This window comes from Idiotropiscis lumnitzeri, chromosome 10 (assembly GCF_059441095.1).
Source record: "Idiotropiscis lumnitzeri isolate Australia: NSW breed Sydney's pygmy pipehorse chromosome 10, RoL_Ilum_1.0, whole genome shotgun sequence".
Lineage (NCBI taxonomy): Eukaryota > Metazoa > Chordata > Actinopteri > Syngnathiformes > Syngnathidae > Idiotropiscis > Idiotropiscis lumnitzeri.
Genome location: NC_142400.1, coordinates 5,098,659 through 5,112,543, shown reverse-complemented (window position 1 = coordinate 5,112,543; position 13,885 = coordinate 5,098,659). Strand labels below are relative to the sequence as shown.

At 40.5% G+C, this 13,885-nt stretch overlaps 3 protein-coding genes across 4 annotated transcripts; 1 reads left to right on the top strand and 2 right to left on the bottom strand.

Moving 5' to 3' along the window:
- Positions 1-497: 497 nt before the first annotated feature.
- On the bottom strand, positions 498-3,903 carry ing4 (inhibitor of growth family, member 4). Of its 2 annotated transcripts, none has more exons than XM_088306656.1 (8): positions 3,762-3,903; positions 3,277-3,348; positions 2,562-2,728; positions 2,372-2,486; positions 2,186-2,297; positions 1,955-2,099; positions 1,307-1,368; positions 498-1,192 (listed from the first exon to the last, which is right to left on the bottom strand). In XM_088306656.1, exons 1-8 carry the CDS (start codon positions 3,796-3,798, stop codon positions 1,153-1,155), a joined length of 750 nt encoding a protein of 249 aa, XP_088162782.1. In that variant the 5' UTR covers positions 3,799-3,903; the 3' UTR covers positions 498-1,152. The 2 variants fall into 2 exon arrangements, with proteins under 2 accessions (XP_088162782.1, XP_088162781.1); XM_088306655.1 differs by lacking the exon at positions 3,762-3,903 and adding an exon at positions 3,578-3,745.
- A 425-nt stretch (positions 3,904-4,328) lies between these two features.
- On the bottom strand, positions 4,329-12,003 carry nop2 (NOP2 nucleolar protein homolog (yeast)). The gene is made up of 16 exons (XM_088306273.1): positions 11,883-12,003; positions 11,065-11,191; positions 10,900-10,942; positions 10,748-10,815; positions 10,218-10,522; positions 9,486-9,714; positions 9,097-9,296; positions 8,348-8,437; positions 8,172-8,259; positions 7,948-8,088; positions 6,725-6,864; positions 6,561-6,650; positions 5,637-5,759; positions 5,469-5,566; positions 5,016-5,152; positions 4,329-4,932 (listed from the first exon to the last, which is right to left on the bottom strand). Exons 2-16 carry the CDS (start codon positions 11,168-11,170, stop codon positions 4,556-4,558), a joined length of 2,235 nt encoding a protein of 744 aa, XP_088162399.1. The 5' UTR covers positions 11,171-11,191; positions 11,883-12,003; the 3' UTR covers positions 4,329-4,555.
- A 170-nt stretch (positions 12,004-12,173) lies between these two features.
- emg1 (EMG1 N1-specific pseudouridine methyltransferase) lies at positions 12,174-13,827 on the top strand. The gene is made up of 5 exons (XM_088306278.1): positions 12,174-12,334; positions 12,411-12,512; positions 12,841-12,982; positions 13,071-13,276; positions 13,352-13,827. The coding sequence occupies exons 1-5, from the start codon at positions 12,185-12,187 to the stop codon at positions 13,463-13,465; spliced, it is 714 nt and encodes a 237-aa protein (XP_088162404.1). The 5' UTR covers positions 12,174-12,184; the 3' UTR covers positions 13,466-13,827.
- The last annotated feature ends 58 nt before the right edge of the window (positions 13,828-13,885 follow it).

Sequence of the window (13,885 nt, the reverse complement as noted above, 5' to 3'; positions counted from 1 at the left end):
TCCCTCACCAAAATTTCCGTTTTTTTTGTCCCGTTTTCAGCAGTTTCTCCATCTTTTAAAAGGCAGAGGTCCACAATTTGTTATTGATCGACTTCATCGACTCAATCTACTTAAGTGTAGTGCATTTGGTAGAATTAATTAATACGCTCATACGGCTTTGCCAAGTGAACCACACGTTCGCCGTTCTAGTGCTTTTCCATTTCAATGAATAACATCCACTTCTTGTCAGCACACTTATTTCGGAAATTTCTTGAAAAAATAAATTTGGAAAAGTAACAAAAAAAGAAAAACACAAGCACAAAACTCAACTTTACCTATTCCCTGTGAAGTGGTCATATGACCGGATGTTGTTGAGTTTGGTGCTGCCATCTTGGGGCAAAGTGAATTATTGCTGGGACATAAAAAAAACTATCAAATCGAGAACTTTTAAGTCAAGGTACCACAGAACTGTGTGGTGATGAGAAGCCACACACAAAAAAAAACACGACAGACAAGAGTTTGAGGTAGTAGCTGTATTCAAATGATTGATAACACAATCACACCCTCCTCCTTGTACCAGTGTTCCAGCTACATCGATGAGAATACTTTTCACAAAATGCCTTGCACTCTAAACAGCACTCGATCAGAAATGCTAAAATAAAAATGGTCACTACCAAAGAGATGACTAATACTTTTAATATGCAGATCTGTGATCGCACTATTTTTGTCCTCTTACCTGTAAAACAAAAGAGCGAAATTTGTTCTCCATGGCATAAAAAAAGTAATTATACAAAAGAAGAAACAAAAAATATAAATGGCCACGTTGCTTTTAGAGTAAATACTTCACATTTCACATGTGAATAGTAGAATCATGCAAATTCAAACCATTATACAATTTGGGGCAGTTGTAGTGTTTATTATTTAAACAAAATGTAAAAAAAAAAATAGAATAAGAGCACCAATGTAACTAAGAGAAAAAAAACTGTTTTTTAAATACACCTGAAACCACTTCATAAATTTGTCACAGGCTCTGCATCAGACCAAGGCAAATACAAAAAGGGGGAGAAAAAAGCACCACGTTAAGGAAGATGAAAAACAAACAAAATCTATTAACCCATGAAGAATTTTGCCCCCCCCTCAAATCGGATCAGTGTTTGTTCTGGGACAGCTGTTTTATTTTCTCTTCCTGTCTTGGTTGCAGCGTGGACAATACCTGCATGAAGGAAAACACACACTTGGATTACAGGCGACAGAAAGCACTTAACTGCAAGAGTAGTGAAAAAAAAAAAGGATTGTGCAGAACAATTTCAATTCCAGGCTTTCTTACCATTTCCCTCGTGGTTTGGTTGTCAGACCCACGCACGCAAAATGGAACCACTCAATGGAGCACTGGAGACAAAAACAAGGTACTTTATTCTCAGCCTATGAAAAATTAAACTCACACACAATCAAATTTACCCAGGAGATGCGGCTTGTGCGTATAATCCGAGTCATAAATCACTCCGTGTGACATCTGCGACCTTATCGAAAAGATTCAGATTTTTCCTCATTTTTTTGACATTCAGGGAAAGGCTATTTACAGACTGATGAAATCATAAAAATGGGCCACGATATGATATGATGATACATTTACTTGAATTTATGGCCTCTTGTCAAATGGTTGCATAGATCTGCATTTTATCAACAAACGACAACATTTTAAATGGCTAAATAATAAATGGGCAAATATAAAATTCTGTCTCACGTTAAATATCACAATTACAAGTCAACTTTTCTTTGTATGTCACGTTTCTTAGTTCTGACGCAAACTGCACACACAACCTTGACATTGCACTCACAGACAACACAAATGTTTGTATAAATGTTGAATCTTGAGGTTGGGATGACATAAAATGACGTATTAAATGGATAATAAAAATATGGTCAATAATACAATTTCCATTCCAGTCAAGTTGGAAAAGAGAACGTGACTCACATCAGTGTTGTCACAGCCGATCATCTCGCCGTAAGACACCTGATGGCACAGACAGTAGGTGGGCTCGTTGGGGTCCACTGGCATGTCCAGCACATCGGATGGGTGCACATTCCCAAAGTTGGTGGAGGGGCTGTTGAATTCCCCCCTGATGGCGCCCAAAAAAGTCAAACAAAATTAGGCAACTAATTCCAAAACGTGACAAAAAAACTCAGGAGCTAAAAGGAAACGTACGTTTGAAGGAGTTTGACTTTCTTCTGGGCGCTCTTGGGACTGCCGTCTTCATCTGAGCTCTTCACTTTGGATCTTGTTTTAGCTGACTTCTTTTCCTTTTGCCTGGTGTCCACTACAATCACACGTCGATATAGTTTATCTGTCTGGTCGCACACGAGGATGCATCCATATCGACTCGGCGCAAACCTTTTTTTCCTTTACTGGAGGTGGAATCATAATCTGTGCTCTCGATTTGTTTTTCCTTCAAGTCGGCTTCAAAACGCGCCAGGTCTGTGTCCAGCCGTCTTATGTGCTTGTCCACCTAAACGTGCACGTGTGTGATTTATTAAAACATACACCATCGTCATTTCAAAGCGTATCACGGTCAGGTACGAACCATCTCGTAGGTCTGCATGGCCAGTTGCACCTTGTCATCGCCAAACTCTTTGCATTTGCTGTACGATTGCTGGATTTGCCTCAGGATGGACAGCTTTTGCTCGGAGGAAAGAGTCCGAGCATTTGACGTGTATTCTTTTGCGAGGGAGTCTATCTGTCCTTTCAGATCTGCAGGAAACGATGATCTTTTAATGTCATACTGAATAAATTACATTGCTGTAGTCCATGAGTAGAACCACTAGAATGTTTTATAAAGAAATATGCGGTGAGGAAATGGTTAAAGAACACATCTTAAAAATGTATTATGACTCAGGAAGCATAAAGATAAACAACCTTTAAAATTCATCCATTTAGAGAATGAACTGTACAATCCCAATTCAATTCAAAACAATTCTTATTGACAACCAGCATTTTGAGGGTGGCGCCACGTTTAATGTGTTATAATATTATTGCGCCACAAACAACATGATGCAAGTGTCCTGGAATTTTGATTTTGGCTATACTGTAATAATAGAAAGTGAGAAAATGGGTAAGATAGAAAGGAGTGAAGATAAGTGAGAGGCTGCTGTCAAGAAGCGCGTCATTGACTGCACTTGTGCATTCAAACTATAAAACAAATTAATTAAAAAAATAAAACTGATGAATATTGTTGTGCATCACTATTTTACACAAACTTTATGTCAACGTATCAATGAAGCCTGTCCACCATCTCTCACCTTCTGTGCGTTGATCTAAATCCCTCATCAAATTGAAGTTTCTCTGCAACTCGAAGGGCAAGTTCTCAATGCCTAGTGTGCCACAGAAGAAGGGGTTAAATACATATTTATATTAAACGGGAAACAAAAAGGCAAAACATGCTCGCTCCCGTTCCACTGCAGACCGATGGAGAGGAGTTAGTTTCAAGCATTCGGATCAAATCTGACAATCAAGGCCCGGGACGTATATGCTTATAGGGTGTGTTGATGGACTAAACATAAGGAATTGAACGTGTGTCGTCATTTCGATGCATTTTCCCACCCGAGCTTACTGCGTTGCGACAATCCAGCAAATAGACTGAGCCGAACGCCACCGAACGGTTGCGGAAAACGCAAAGGTTCACGTTCCGCCCTTTGTTCGACATTACAGTAACGAAAAAGCATTCTAGAACTATCGATCCATCTAAAGAGTCATATATAGTGTTTTAGCTGGATAAATCGCTTACTGTCCAAATAATGCTCCAAATACATCCCCGCCGCCATCTTGGAAAATGTAAACAACGCAGCTTCCGGAGAAGCGAGGGGGCCGCCTCTGATTGGTTGTTTCCACACAGCTGACGCCGATGGAAGACTTTGCAGTTGAAAGTGCAAATGTGACGATTGGGAAAGTTGTAAACTTAGTTCTCCATGTAATTGGGGTGGTAAGTCAATGTACGTGAATTTTCTGTTAGGTATGATATAGTTCTTGTAAATTCCGATTAACTGTAAAATGGATGGGCAGCACAGTACCTTGTGGTTTGCTTTTCGGCATCACGTGGGCTTCATTCATGGTTCGAAACTCAGCTCGTGTGTTTTAATTGTTTTTTCTCCACATACTTGTGAGGGTTCAATTAAGTTCTCTGTGACTGACTGACGACTGGTCCAGGCTGTACCCCGCTTCTCTTGTCCAGAGTTCAGCCGGTACAGGTTACAGTTCAAGCCAAAACTACTGTTGAACTCCAACCCAAATGAGAATAACCACAATAAGACTGGATGACAGAAAGTTCAAGTAATACTACAGAATCACTGCAGAATGATTAAAGAAGATATCTTAAAATTTTATTGCATCAGGTTTATGCAATTCAGGTACACAATTTCAGTTTACGGACAAACATAATTGTCATTTTATAATACAAAAGAAAACCAAAACAATCCATGAACGGCTGTCGTTACTTTATCTACGCTTGAATCGTTTGTGAAGAGATATTGTTTGATAGCTCTGAAGTAACCCAACAAAGCTCTTTTTAAGAACCTTAACATTTCAAGATCTGTGCGTAAATCTTGCTTGTTTCTGTTTCCACTTTTTGTTGAATATAATCTTCTTCTTCATGGGTGCTGTCTTGTGGTTTCCCTGCTTCTCCTCAAATCTCCTCCCACCCTTCTTCCCCGCCTTCGTCTTAGCCATCCCAGGCGCCTCTTGTCTCGTCACAGTATCTCCATCCAGCTTGGCGATCTTAGCTTTTTTTGGTCCAGCAGGCGAGTTCTTTTTGCCTTGAGCCTGGAAGTGAGGCCCTTTCTTGGCTGCTTTTCCGTTTGTTTTCGCATCATGCTTTGACTGGCCGGCCTTGGTCTTGTCCGCTGTGGCCGCTTTTTTGTTCGGAGAATTGTTCACCTCGGTAGCGTCTGCCTTATCTTCTTCTGTATTAGGGAAACGAAAAGGTGATTTATTAATCAATTTGTACTCTGAAAGCCAACATGTAAGTGGGGTGAGAAGCGTTTACCGTTTGCTGCGGGTGCAGCTGGAATCACGTTGGCGAATTTTTTAAACTTGGCCACAAAAAAGCCATCCATGTTGTGAGAGTGGGGGTAAAAGCGCCTGGTGAGTTGAAGAGAGGGATGGAAGCGACGCTCTCGGAACCTGAACGAACACAAATCTGTTAACGTGGTTTTGACTTAAGACGGACAAATGATGGTCGTCCACATATCGGGATTTAGGGACCAAGACCTGTTGTGAACATGAAGATTTTAAGAACAGACCTGTGGGCTACTCATGTTGCCCTCTATATGGGGGAAAAAAAGGCAAAAATTGTTTGTAATTGCTCGCCCCTCCCCTCTCTACTAGCTGAGGAGGAGGGGGAAAAAAAATTCATCCTAATAAATAATGCGTTTGTGGAAAATGAGGTAAAACGTGTCTCCATTGACTCGCATTAAAATCACAGAGTCAACCTTGTTACCTGGTGAAGCCTTCCTTGCCAAAATCCAGTCCGGTGGGAACCAGTTTGACGTTCCTTTGCTTTAACGCGTAGTCCACCACCCATTCGTTCTCCTCCATCTGGAACGAGACTTTTTGTCACACAAACCACCCCTCCAAAGACGGCCCTTTGCAGACGCAGGACACAAACCAAGATGGAGCACGTGCAGTAGACCACGTATCCTCCCGAAGTGGACGCAGCGTTGACGGAGTCGATGGCGGACAGGAGCAACTCTTTCTGCAAGTGGACGGCGCGCATGATGTCGGCTTCGTCCTGTCAAGGAAGGGCAAAGCAACCGACTAAAAATGCTTTCGTGTTACAAGAATAAAAGTCTTTAAGGTGACAGGATTTAAAGGCAGTTATTATGCAAGAAAAATACAACTTATTGTTTGCCTGTAAATTTATGACTTCAAATTATAGCTTTGTCTATCTAAAATATTTTTTTTTGTAGCGAGACATAATTTTTGTAAAATTAGAATTTTAATCTTGTTTTCTCTTTTTCCCTCATTACATCTTAACCTTGTAAATTCCCCAAAATATTTACAATACCTCTAATAATTATATAACTTTTCTTTTTATTATTATAATATGCAACATTATGATTTTTTTCTTGATTCTTGTAATATTACAGCTTTATTCTTGTAGACAAAAATGACCTTTGTAAAATTATTTTGTATTAATGCTCATATTTTTTTTTTAACTTCTAATATTTAAAACTTTTCCAGGTAGAGCTATATTTATTCTCTAATCCCATAATTAGATGGTAAAATTTTCATTAGGTCATTGTGATTTTTTTTTCATTGTGGCCATAATGAAACACTAACAAAATCACATATTTTGATCCAACATTCAAATTTTATTCAGCTGCTTTCAAGTCAATGGAAAATATTTCCTTGTTAAATTTTTACTTTAACTTCATGCAATATTGCAATTTTCCCTATAAAATTACCATTTCGCTACCCCAACATCGCAAGGTTAACTAAATAAAATATTTTGTCCAAAAACGCCAAACAAATACTCTGATAACCGGTGTTAAGTGGCCATACACGAAAAAAAAACAAAACGGTGGTTTACCTTGCTGGTCTTCACAGCGGGGTCTTTAGCGATGACGCCTGTGCCAGAGCACGGAGCATCGAGTAGCACCCTGTCAAAGCCCCCCAGCACCTGCACATCAACAAGTTTTACTACACGACAAGAAATACCAACTTTATGCTTCAACAAACTTATTTGCACGTCACCTTAGGGAACTGCCTGCCGTCGTAGTTGCACACCAACGTGTTGCTGACCCCCAGACGGTGGATGTTGCCCACCACGCTCTTCAGCCTGTTGGCGTTGGCGTCGTTAGCGACGATCACACCCGTGTTTTTCATCAGCTGAGCTGTGGCAGGCAGAAAACATAAAATAGCGTAATTTTCCCTACTGATTTCTGTTATCCCGTCTATGGCGTTTCACATTATATGTTAGCATTAAGCTAGTAGCAGACTTGTATTTCACAAAAGTATTGGTTGAACATTTTGGTGTTTGAATATAAAATGCATAACTCGCTTTAGTTTTGTTCACGGCTGTCACAAAAAAATATATATATTTTGAATTTTTTATTATTCCACCGATAACTCTGGTAAATACTTAATTGTTTGTGCCGACTAAAAAGTTAGTTTCAGGTCAATTGTAAGAAGTTGAAATAGGCCAGCTCGATTCTGAAAAAAATATTAATCACGATTATTTTGGTAATAATTGTAATAAAAAGTATTCAAATTATTTTTTTGGGGTACAAAACAAAAATATATATAAAGGGAAAAATATTAAGACTAATCAAATTTATTTTATTTTAAAATAAAATTTAAAAAATAATAATAATTCAAGTATTTTTTTTCGGTTTACACTTAAAAAAAGGCCAAAAAACATATCCAAATTTTTAACTCAAGTATACTCAATCCAATATTATTGTAAAACGAGTACCACCGTAATTTCCGGGCTATAACGCGCACCAGTATATAAGCCGCAGCAGCCCTTAAAAAATCATTTTAAAAAAGTATACAAACCGCACCAGGCTATAAGCCGCAGTTGTCTGCGTTTCACTTTTTTTTTTTTCACAATTATGCCAATTATGTAATCATCGAGTGTAATAATCATAATTAAACTTCGACTAATTGCACAGCCCTAAGTCGAAATGTGTTCAAAGTGTGAGTTTGAGCTGTAAAAATCACCAATAGCAGGTGGGTCAGGAAAATCGCTCACAATAAACGGAGGGTCATTGTAAGTATCAAAAATGTATAGAGCGGACCTAAACACATCTGCTAAGTCTGTGGAATCACTCGCCCAACTGGGCCCTAATGCAAGTGGACTGTGATGGTGAAAATATTGTCCAAATAATATTCCTCTGACAATGTCAATCAAAACCCTCAGCTTCTGTTTTGTGCTCTCATTGGAGGCGGGTGCATCGCTGACAAAACCAACTCACCGATATAGGTGGTTTTTCCTCCCGGGGCTGCGCTCATGTCCAACACAGACTCGCCCTCTTGCGGCGAGAGCGCCATGACGGGCAGAAAGCTGGAGGCACCTTGCAGCATATACTGACCAGACAGGTACTCGGGAGTAGCACCTGCGGCAAAACACAACCACAAAGTCATTGCAAGTAAATCTAAAGATAAGAGTCCATCTTGGCTGACAGGACGGTAAACTCACCAATCGGGATCGAGGAGTCGTAAATGACCAAACCCACTTTGGACCACTGTCCAATTGGATCCAAGTTCACTCCTCGGTTGATCAGAGCCTTTAAAAATAAACACACTCAATGAACACTTTTGTTGTTTAGTCACAAAATGTGTTGATGTGTCACTTGAAATGTATGCATTATAAACCTGAGCAAGGTCCCTCCTCCTGGTTTTCAACGTGTTGGTCCGAATAGTGACTGGTCGGTGAATTTCATTGGCCTCGAGGAAGTCCACCAGCTGGTTCGTAAGGAAAAAGATCTGCGTTTAAATCTATCACGTTTTTATTTGGAGTCGACGGAGGTGCTTGACGTGGGTTCGAATGTCAAGAGATTTGCATTTGATTTGTGGACTTTCCTGAGGTAAAGTGATGCGGTGATTTGAAATATATTTTGCTTTATGGTTAGTTTGATGTTCAACTTCAGCCGGGAGTGGCAATAAATAAATTGGAGTCGATTTTTTTTTTATTTTTTTTTATTTAAATGATTCTTCCAAATCATGGCTTGTTGTTGCGACGAGCCGGATTCCCAACCACCGTCTAAGCCAAGTGTGGGCAAACTACGGTCCGGGGGCCACATGCGGCCCGTTAAACGTTTTAATCCGGCCCGCCGAACTTGAAAAAAATTAAATGAATAAACCTTGTTAATCTTTTATTTTCTAAATTCTGTGGTTTTTCAAAGACATATATATTGTAATGCCTTTATTCACTTTCATTTCAAATTAAATGTATTTTTTTCTCCGATGAGGTGAGGTTACCAAAACACTCCATCCATCTGCTCCTGGTCCGGCCCCTCTTGTCAAATGTTAGACCTCATTGTGGCCCGCCAATCAAAAAGTTTGCCCACCCCTGGTCTAAGCGCTGATATGTTGATTTTTCCTCGGTGTTTGCAAATACGCACCTCCGAGGGAGGGAAAAGCTCGACGAACTTTCCGATGAGGAACTCGTTGTAGCTGTAGTAGATGCAAAGATCCTTTTTCAGCAGAGCCACGTACTCTCCCCTGTCTTTCCCGGGCTCTCGTTTCTGCGTAAAGTTACAAAGGACGTCGATGTTGTCCTTGATTCTTTGGTAGATCGACTTCAGGTCGACAGGCAGGATTCCTGTTTTGCGCGGACGAAAGACACAAAAAAAGAGCAGTTGGATCCTCACTTGTGGAATAATTTTTTTTATACTCAAGTAGCTAAGGTTGCAAGAGTTAAAATGGCGGCCATTTTCTATTCTTTTATTTATTTATTTTTGTAAGAATTTAGTCCAGCACTTTGGAGTGTTTCAGTTCGGGCTGCACTCACCTTCCTTCGCGCTCTCCTCCGCCCCGGGAAGCCTGAACTGATCCAAGTCGTCGATGTTAGTCTGTATCGTTTCTTCTTGATCGTCATCGGATTTTTTTTCGCCTCCGTTATCGTCCTCATCCTCCTCTTCATCGTCATCATCATCGTCGTCGTCATCGTCGTCACTCTCAAGCCCCATAGTTTGCTTCAGCATTTTTTGCCTCTTCGCTGCACGCTCGATCGGGAGGAGCTAAAAAAAATTAAACAAACGACAAGAATCGGAGAAATGTCCTTCAAATAAATATAGATACACATCCATAATCATCTTTTCTATTGTCTACGTTTATCGCCATTGTGGTCGCAACAAGGAGCTAAATGGCAAAATTCACAAGAGTTTTTTTTCTTTGTTAAGAATTTCCAAAGATGTCTACTTCAATCTTTCTTCGACTCTTTTAGTCTCTAACTGCAACTTGCCGATGACATTCCGTGACACTCGAAGCTCGGTGGCCACTTACGTCTGCGAACATCCTGGTTGTTTAGTACGAAGTGTTAGGTGCCGTTTCGGGTTCAAGATGTCAAAATATGAACAGCGAGATGAAGAGAACCGCTTCAATCCCGATTCGAATTAAACCAAGAAATGTTTTGGTCCATTCATGAATCAAACACCTGTCGTGAATTTTGCTGTTCAGCTCCGGCAAGTCGAGCAAAAAGTACCGAAACATCAAATAGTTGCACACGTTTGAGTTCAGTTACCTCCTCTCCGTCACTGTCCTCCTCATCAAGTGCACCGTAGTCATCGACCATCTCTTCATCGTCGTCATCATCATCATCTTCATCCTCCTCCTCTTCCTCCAGTTCTTTCATTCCGAGTTGTGCGTTCATCTTTGTTTGCCCCTTTCCTCCCTTCTTCTCCGGCGGCTGTTCAACCACGGCCTTCTCCTCGTCGGAATCGTCTTCTTCCTCCCAGTGCTCGTCGCTGTCATCCTCGCTCTCAGGTTGCTCCAATTTGCGCTTCCTCTTTGCCGGCTTCAACCATTTACTGTTCTCGTCGGTGAAGCCTGCGGAGACAAAACATGTGCAGCTGTTAAAAGCCACTTCAATTGAACCGAATTTAAAAACGGAATAAATCAAACAATACACACAGACTCTCTGGAACTTCTGCTATGAACCCAGACTTCGCATCTCGTTAACATTTAAAGAACAGTCGAGCTCTGTTATTCCAACATTGTTCTTGAACACAAATGATGACATTTTGCAGGAATTATTGGTAAGAATGTAGTTACCTCTCTTAGTTTGCGCCTCAGCAGCCTCTTTAGCCTTCATCACATTGTCGGAGACTCTTTTGGCGTTCCTGAAAAAAATTAATTATGACATAAATAAATATGATGCCGATGAATAGACTGTAATTTAGTCATGTAGCCAAACAACATTTAACCTTTTTCTGGCTCTGCTCGACTGACGTTTTGGCGCTGATTCATCTGCAGGCAGACAGCAAAATTCCGTCAAACGGATTCTTTTTTTTTGTCTGTTTGTTTGATTACAATATATTCATGAACACATTTCTTATAGTATAACAATCATATGAAAAGCACGTAGTCACCATCTTTTATGAACTTGGCTAACTCTGTTTCCGCCCCTTGCTGCTTTCTGGCTTTCCGCCCGGGACCTCGCTTCACCTTGTTGGTGGGATCCAACTTGCGGCCCATGATTCCACGCTACAAGGACACCTTGAAAAGAGCAAAACAAACAGGATGCTCAGCATCTGCGCATAGGAATCCAAGTTATGATATTGTGGTTAGGTTAAGTCGTTTTTATTTTGAAATCATTACATTTAACTGACCAATATGGTTCAAATGTGTTTCTCATATTTTGGTGCCCGGATTGAGCAATATTAGTGGGCAAAAATGTTAAAACGAGATGTCAGTTTTATACAAGGCAATTGAAGACAACCACAATAACAAATGTTAAGTCGAAGTCAAGTTTCTTTCTTCTTTTTTTCAATTTTTGTAATGGATCTATTTTTACCTAAGGTAATTAAAATGCAATTGACGTACAATACTGGTACTGGTTTAATTCTAAAGAACGAAATGACAATGCAGCACGCTTGGGTGAAATGTGTGTGAGCATATACAGGGTCTGCAGGGATCGGTAAATCAATTAGTAGACAAGTAAAATGCATCACATTCCATTACAAACGGACGGTGTAACCACAATGTCTACGTTATTTCTTACTTTAGGTTGAAAATGGCAACATGTTGCCATTTGACAGAATGTGCACATTAATCGTGCAGGGGTGAGACGCAAAAATGTGACTATAAATAGCATCATTTACACGGCGAGGGCAAATTAAGCTCTCCAACATTGTTAAAACACAAACCAAATTCCGTGCCATAAAGTCAACAACAATATTTCACTTACGTTTTAAGCGACTTCTGCTCGAAAGTTGGACAAAAACCACACACGTGAATTTCCCGACACGTTGTAAACAAACTTCCGGTGCACATGAGTGACGTGTGAGTGACGTCACAGGTCGTTAGTGGGCAGACTGTCCAAATTTTTAGCTTCAGAAGAGACATTTATTTTTTTAAATAATAAGTAAGCTATATTTTACACGCTCAATGAGACATGTTAAGGTGTTTTTCTTAAAATTCACTTTGTCGTACGCATGTTCTTGTTGTGACGTTGCCATTATGCGACGGTTGGAAACAGGAGAAAGTAAGATGGCGGCCACCGAAGGAAAGAAGCGTGGCCCGAACCATTTGGACGAATATGAACCAAAACCAGCCAAACATCTCCGCAGCCTGCACGATCGCATGGCGGAGAGGCGTCTTGTTATTATTCTAGAAGGTGCCTCACTAGAGACCATCAAGGTAAAACTGCAGCGAAGTCTTACAGTTTGTGGTGTCGTTGCTAGGGGAAAAATATAAAATTTTCAAACTATTACAGATTGGGAAATCGTTTGAGTTGTTGAACTGCGACCGACACAAAAACCTTATCATCAAAACTGGGAGAAAAACAGGAGATATAAGACCGGATATCACTCATCAGGTAATCATATTTATTTGTTAGCATTCATACTAATGAAGCATGTCAACATTTGTGCCCCCGATTTTTTGGTATATCATACTACAGTACAGTATTACATTTACACATTACAATTTACAACTCAAATCCTGAATCTTTTTGTACAGTTTGCTAAATACAGCTTTAACGAAAATGGGGTCTTGGAACCTGCTATGGGGAAAAAAAACCCAATGAACTGAATAGTAGTAATATAAATGAGACGGTTGCCAAGACATGTTGATCTGCATTATATGTGTAAACATCTCCACAAGCATTTTGTGCCAATTTACACATGAGATTTTCCTTCCATTAGTGTCTGCTCATGTTGATGGACAGTCCACTGAACAGAGCAGGCCTGCTGCAGATTTACATCCACACTGAGAAGAACGTCTTAATAGAGATCCACCCCCAGACGCGTATCCCAAGAACATTTCCACGCTTCTGTGGCCTCATGGGTAAATGGACATGCAATTTGAAAATTAAATTCTACCACATCAGCCCTCGTCACACTACCCAAGTATTTCCACTTGTTTCCACTCTCAGTTCAGCTGCTACACAAGCTGAGCGTGCGAGCAGCTGACAGTTCTCAGAGGCTCCTGAAATTGATCAAAAATCCCGTATCGGATCACCTGCCCCCCGGCTGCCCGCGCATCGCCACCTCTTTCTCCTCCGGAGAGCCCGTGTGCCCCCGCACCTTGGTGCCAGAGGGGCCGGCCGCTGTGGTGATCGGTGCTTTTGCACATGGAGCGGTGAGTCGCGTTGTTTTGTTTCTTTGCATCTGTAGTCGTGTCCCGGCATGTTTCACTCATCAACATCTTCTACAGGTAAACGTCGATTACACCGAGAAGACCGTGTCCATCAGTAACTACCCGCTCTCCGCCGCACTCACCTGTACCAAGATGTGTTCGGCTTTTGAGGAAGTTTGGGGTGTTTTGTGATTAATGTTGGCCTGCTGCTTTTTTATCTCTATGGACCGGTTGCACCAAATCGGACATTTTGGGGATCCTATTTTGGGGGATGATAATGTTATTGCACAAACATTTTTCTACAGTGGTTGTTCCCATAAAGAATTCATTTGTGCCCGTTGCATCAATATCATGGAATTTCTATGATAAATTCATACAAATGCATTTAAATGTCTTTTTTGGTGTTGCTGGTTAAAGTAAACGCATTGGAATCAGGAAATGTATGTTCACAAGTTGATCTTGTTTTTCTCTTCTTGAATCCATGTCAATTGATTTTTTTTTTTTTTTTTAACAACACTGACCAAAATTATCTTACAAATACATTATGAAAGTAGTTTTCTATAAAACATGGATTTGGTTACAAATGGGGGGGGGGCTACAGAAAATAGTGTT

Coding starts and splice junctions, on each gene's coding strand:
- ing4 (XM_088306655.1), bottom strand. CDS start 3,680: ATGTCGAACAAAGGGCGGAACGTGAACCTTTGCGTTTTCCGCAACCGT. Junction 2,729..3,276: donor TTTAGATCAACGCACAGAAG/GTGAGAGATGGT, acceptor CGTTTCCTGCAG/ATCTGAAAGGACAGATAGAC. Junction 1,369..1,954: donor TCGGCTGTGACAACACTGAT/GTGAGTCACGTT, acceptor TTTTGTCTCCAG/TGCTCCATTGAGTGGTTCCA.
- emg1 (XM_088306278.1), top strand. CDS start 12,185: ATGGCGGCCACCGAAGGAAAGAAGCGTGGCCCGAACCATTTGGACGAA. Junction 12,335..12,410: donor CCTCACTAGAGACCATCAAG/GTAAAACTGCAG, acceptor AAACTATTACAG/ATTGGGAAATCGTTTGAGTT. Junction 12,983..13,070: donor ACGCTTCTGTGGCCTCATGG/GTAAATGGACAT, acceptor TTCCACTCTCAG/TTCAGCTGCTACACAAGCTG.
- nop2 (XM_088306273.1), bottom strand. CDS start 11,170: ATGGGCCGCAAGTTGGATCCCACCAACAAGGTGAAGCGAGGTCCCGGG. Junction 9,297..9,485: donor GGAGGAGAGCGCGAAGGAAG/GTGAGTGCAGCC, acceptor CGCGCAAAACAG/GAATCCTGCCTGTCGACCTG. Junction 8,089..8,171: donor CGACTCCTCGATCCCGATTG/GTGAGTTTACCG, acceptor GTTTTGCCGCAG/GTGCTACTCCCGAGTACCTG.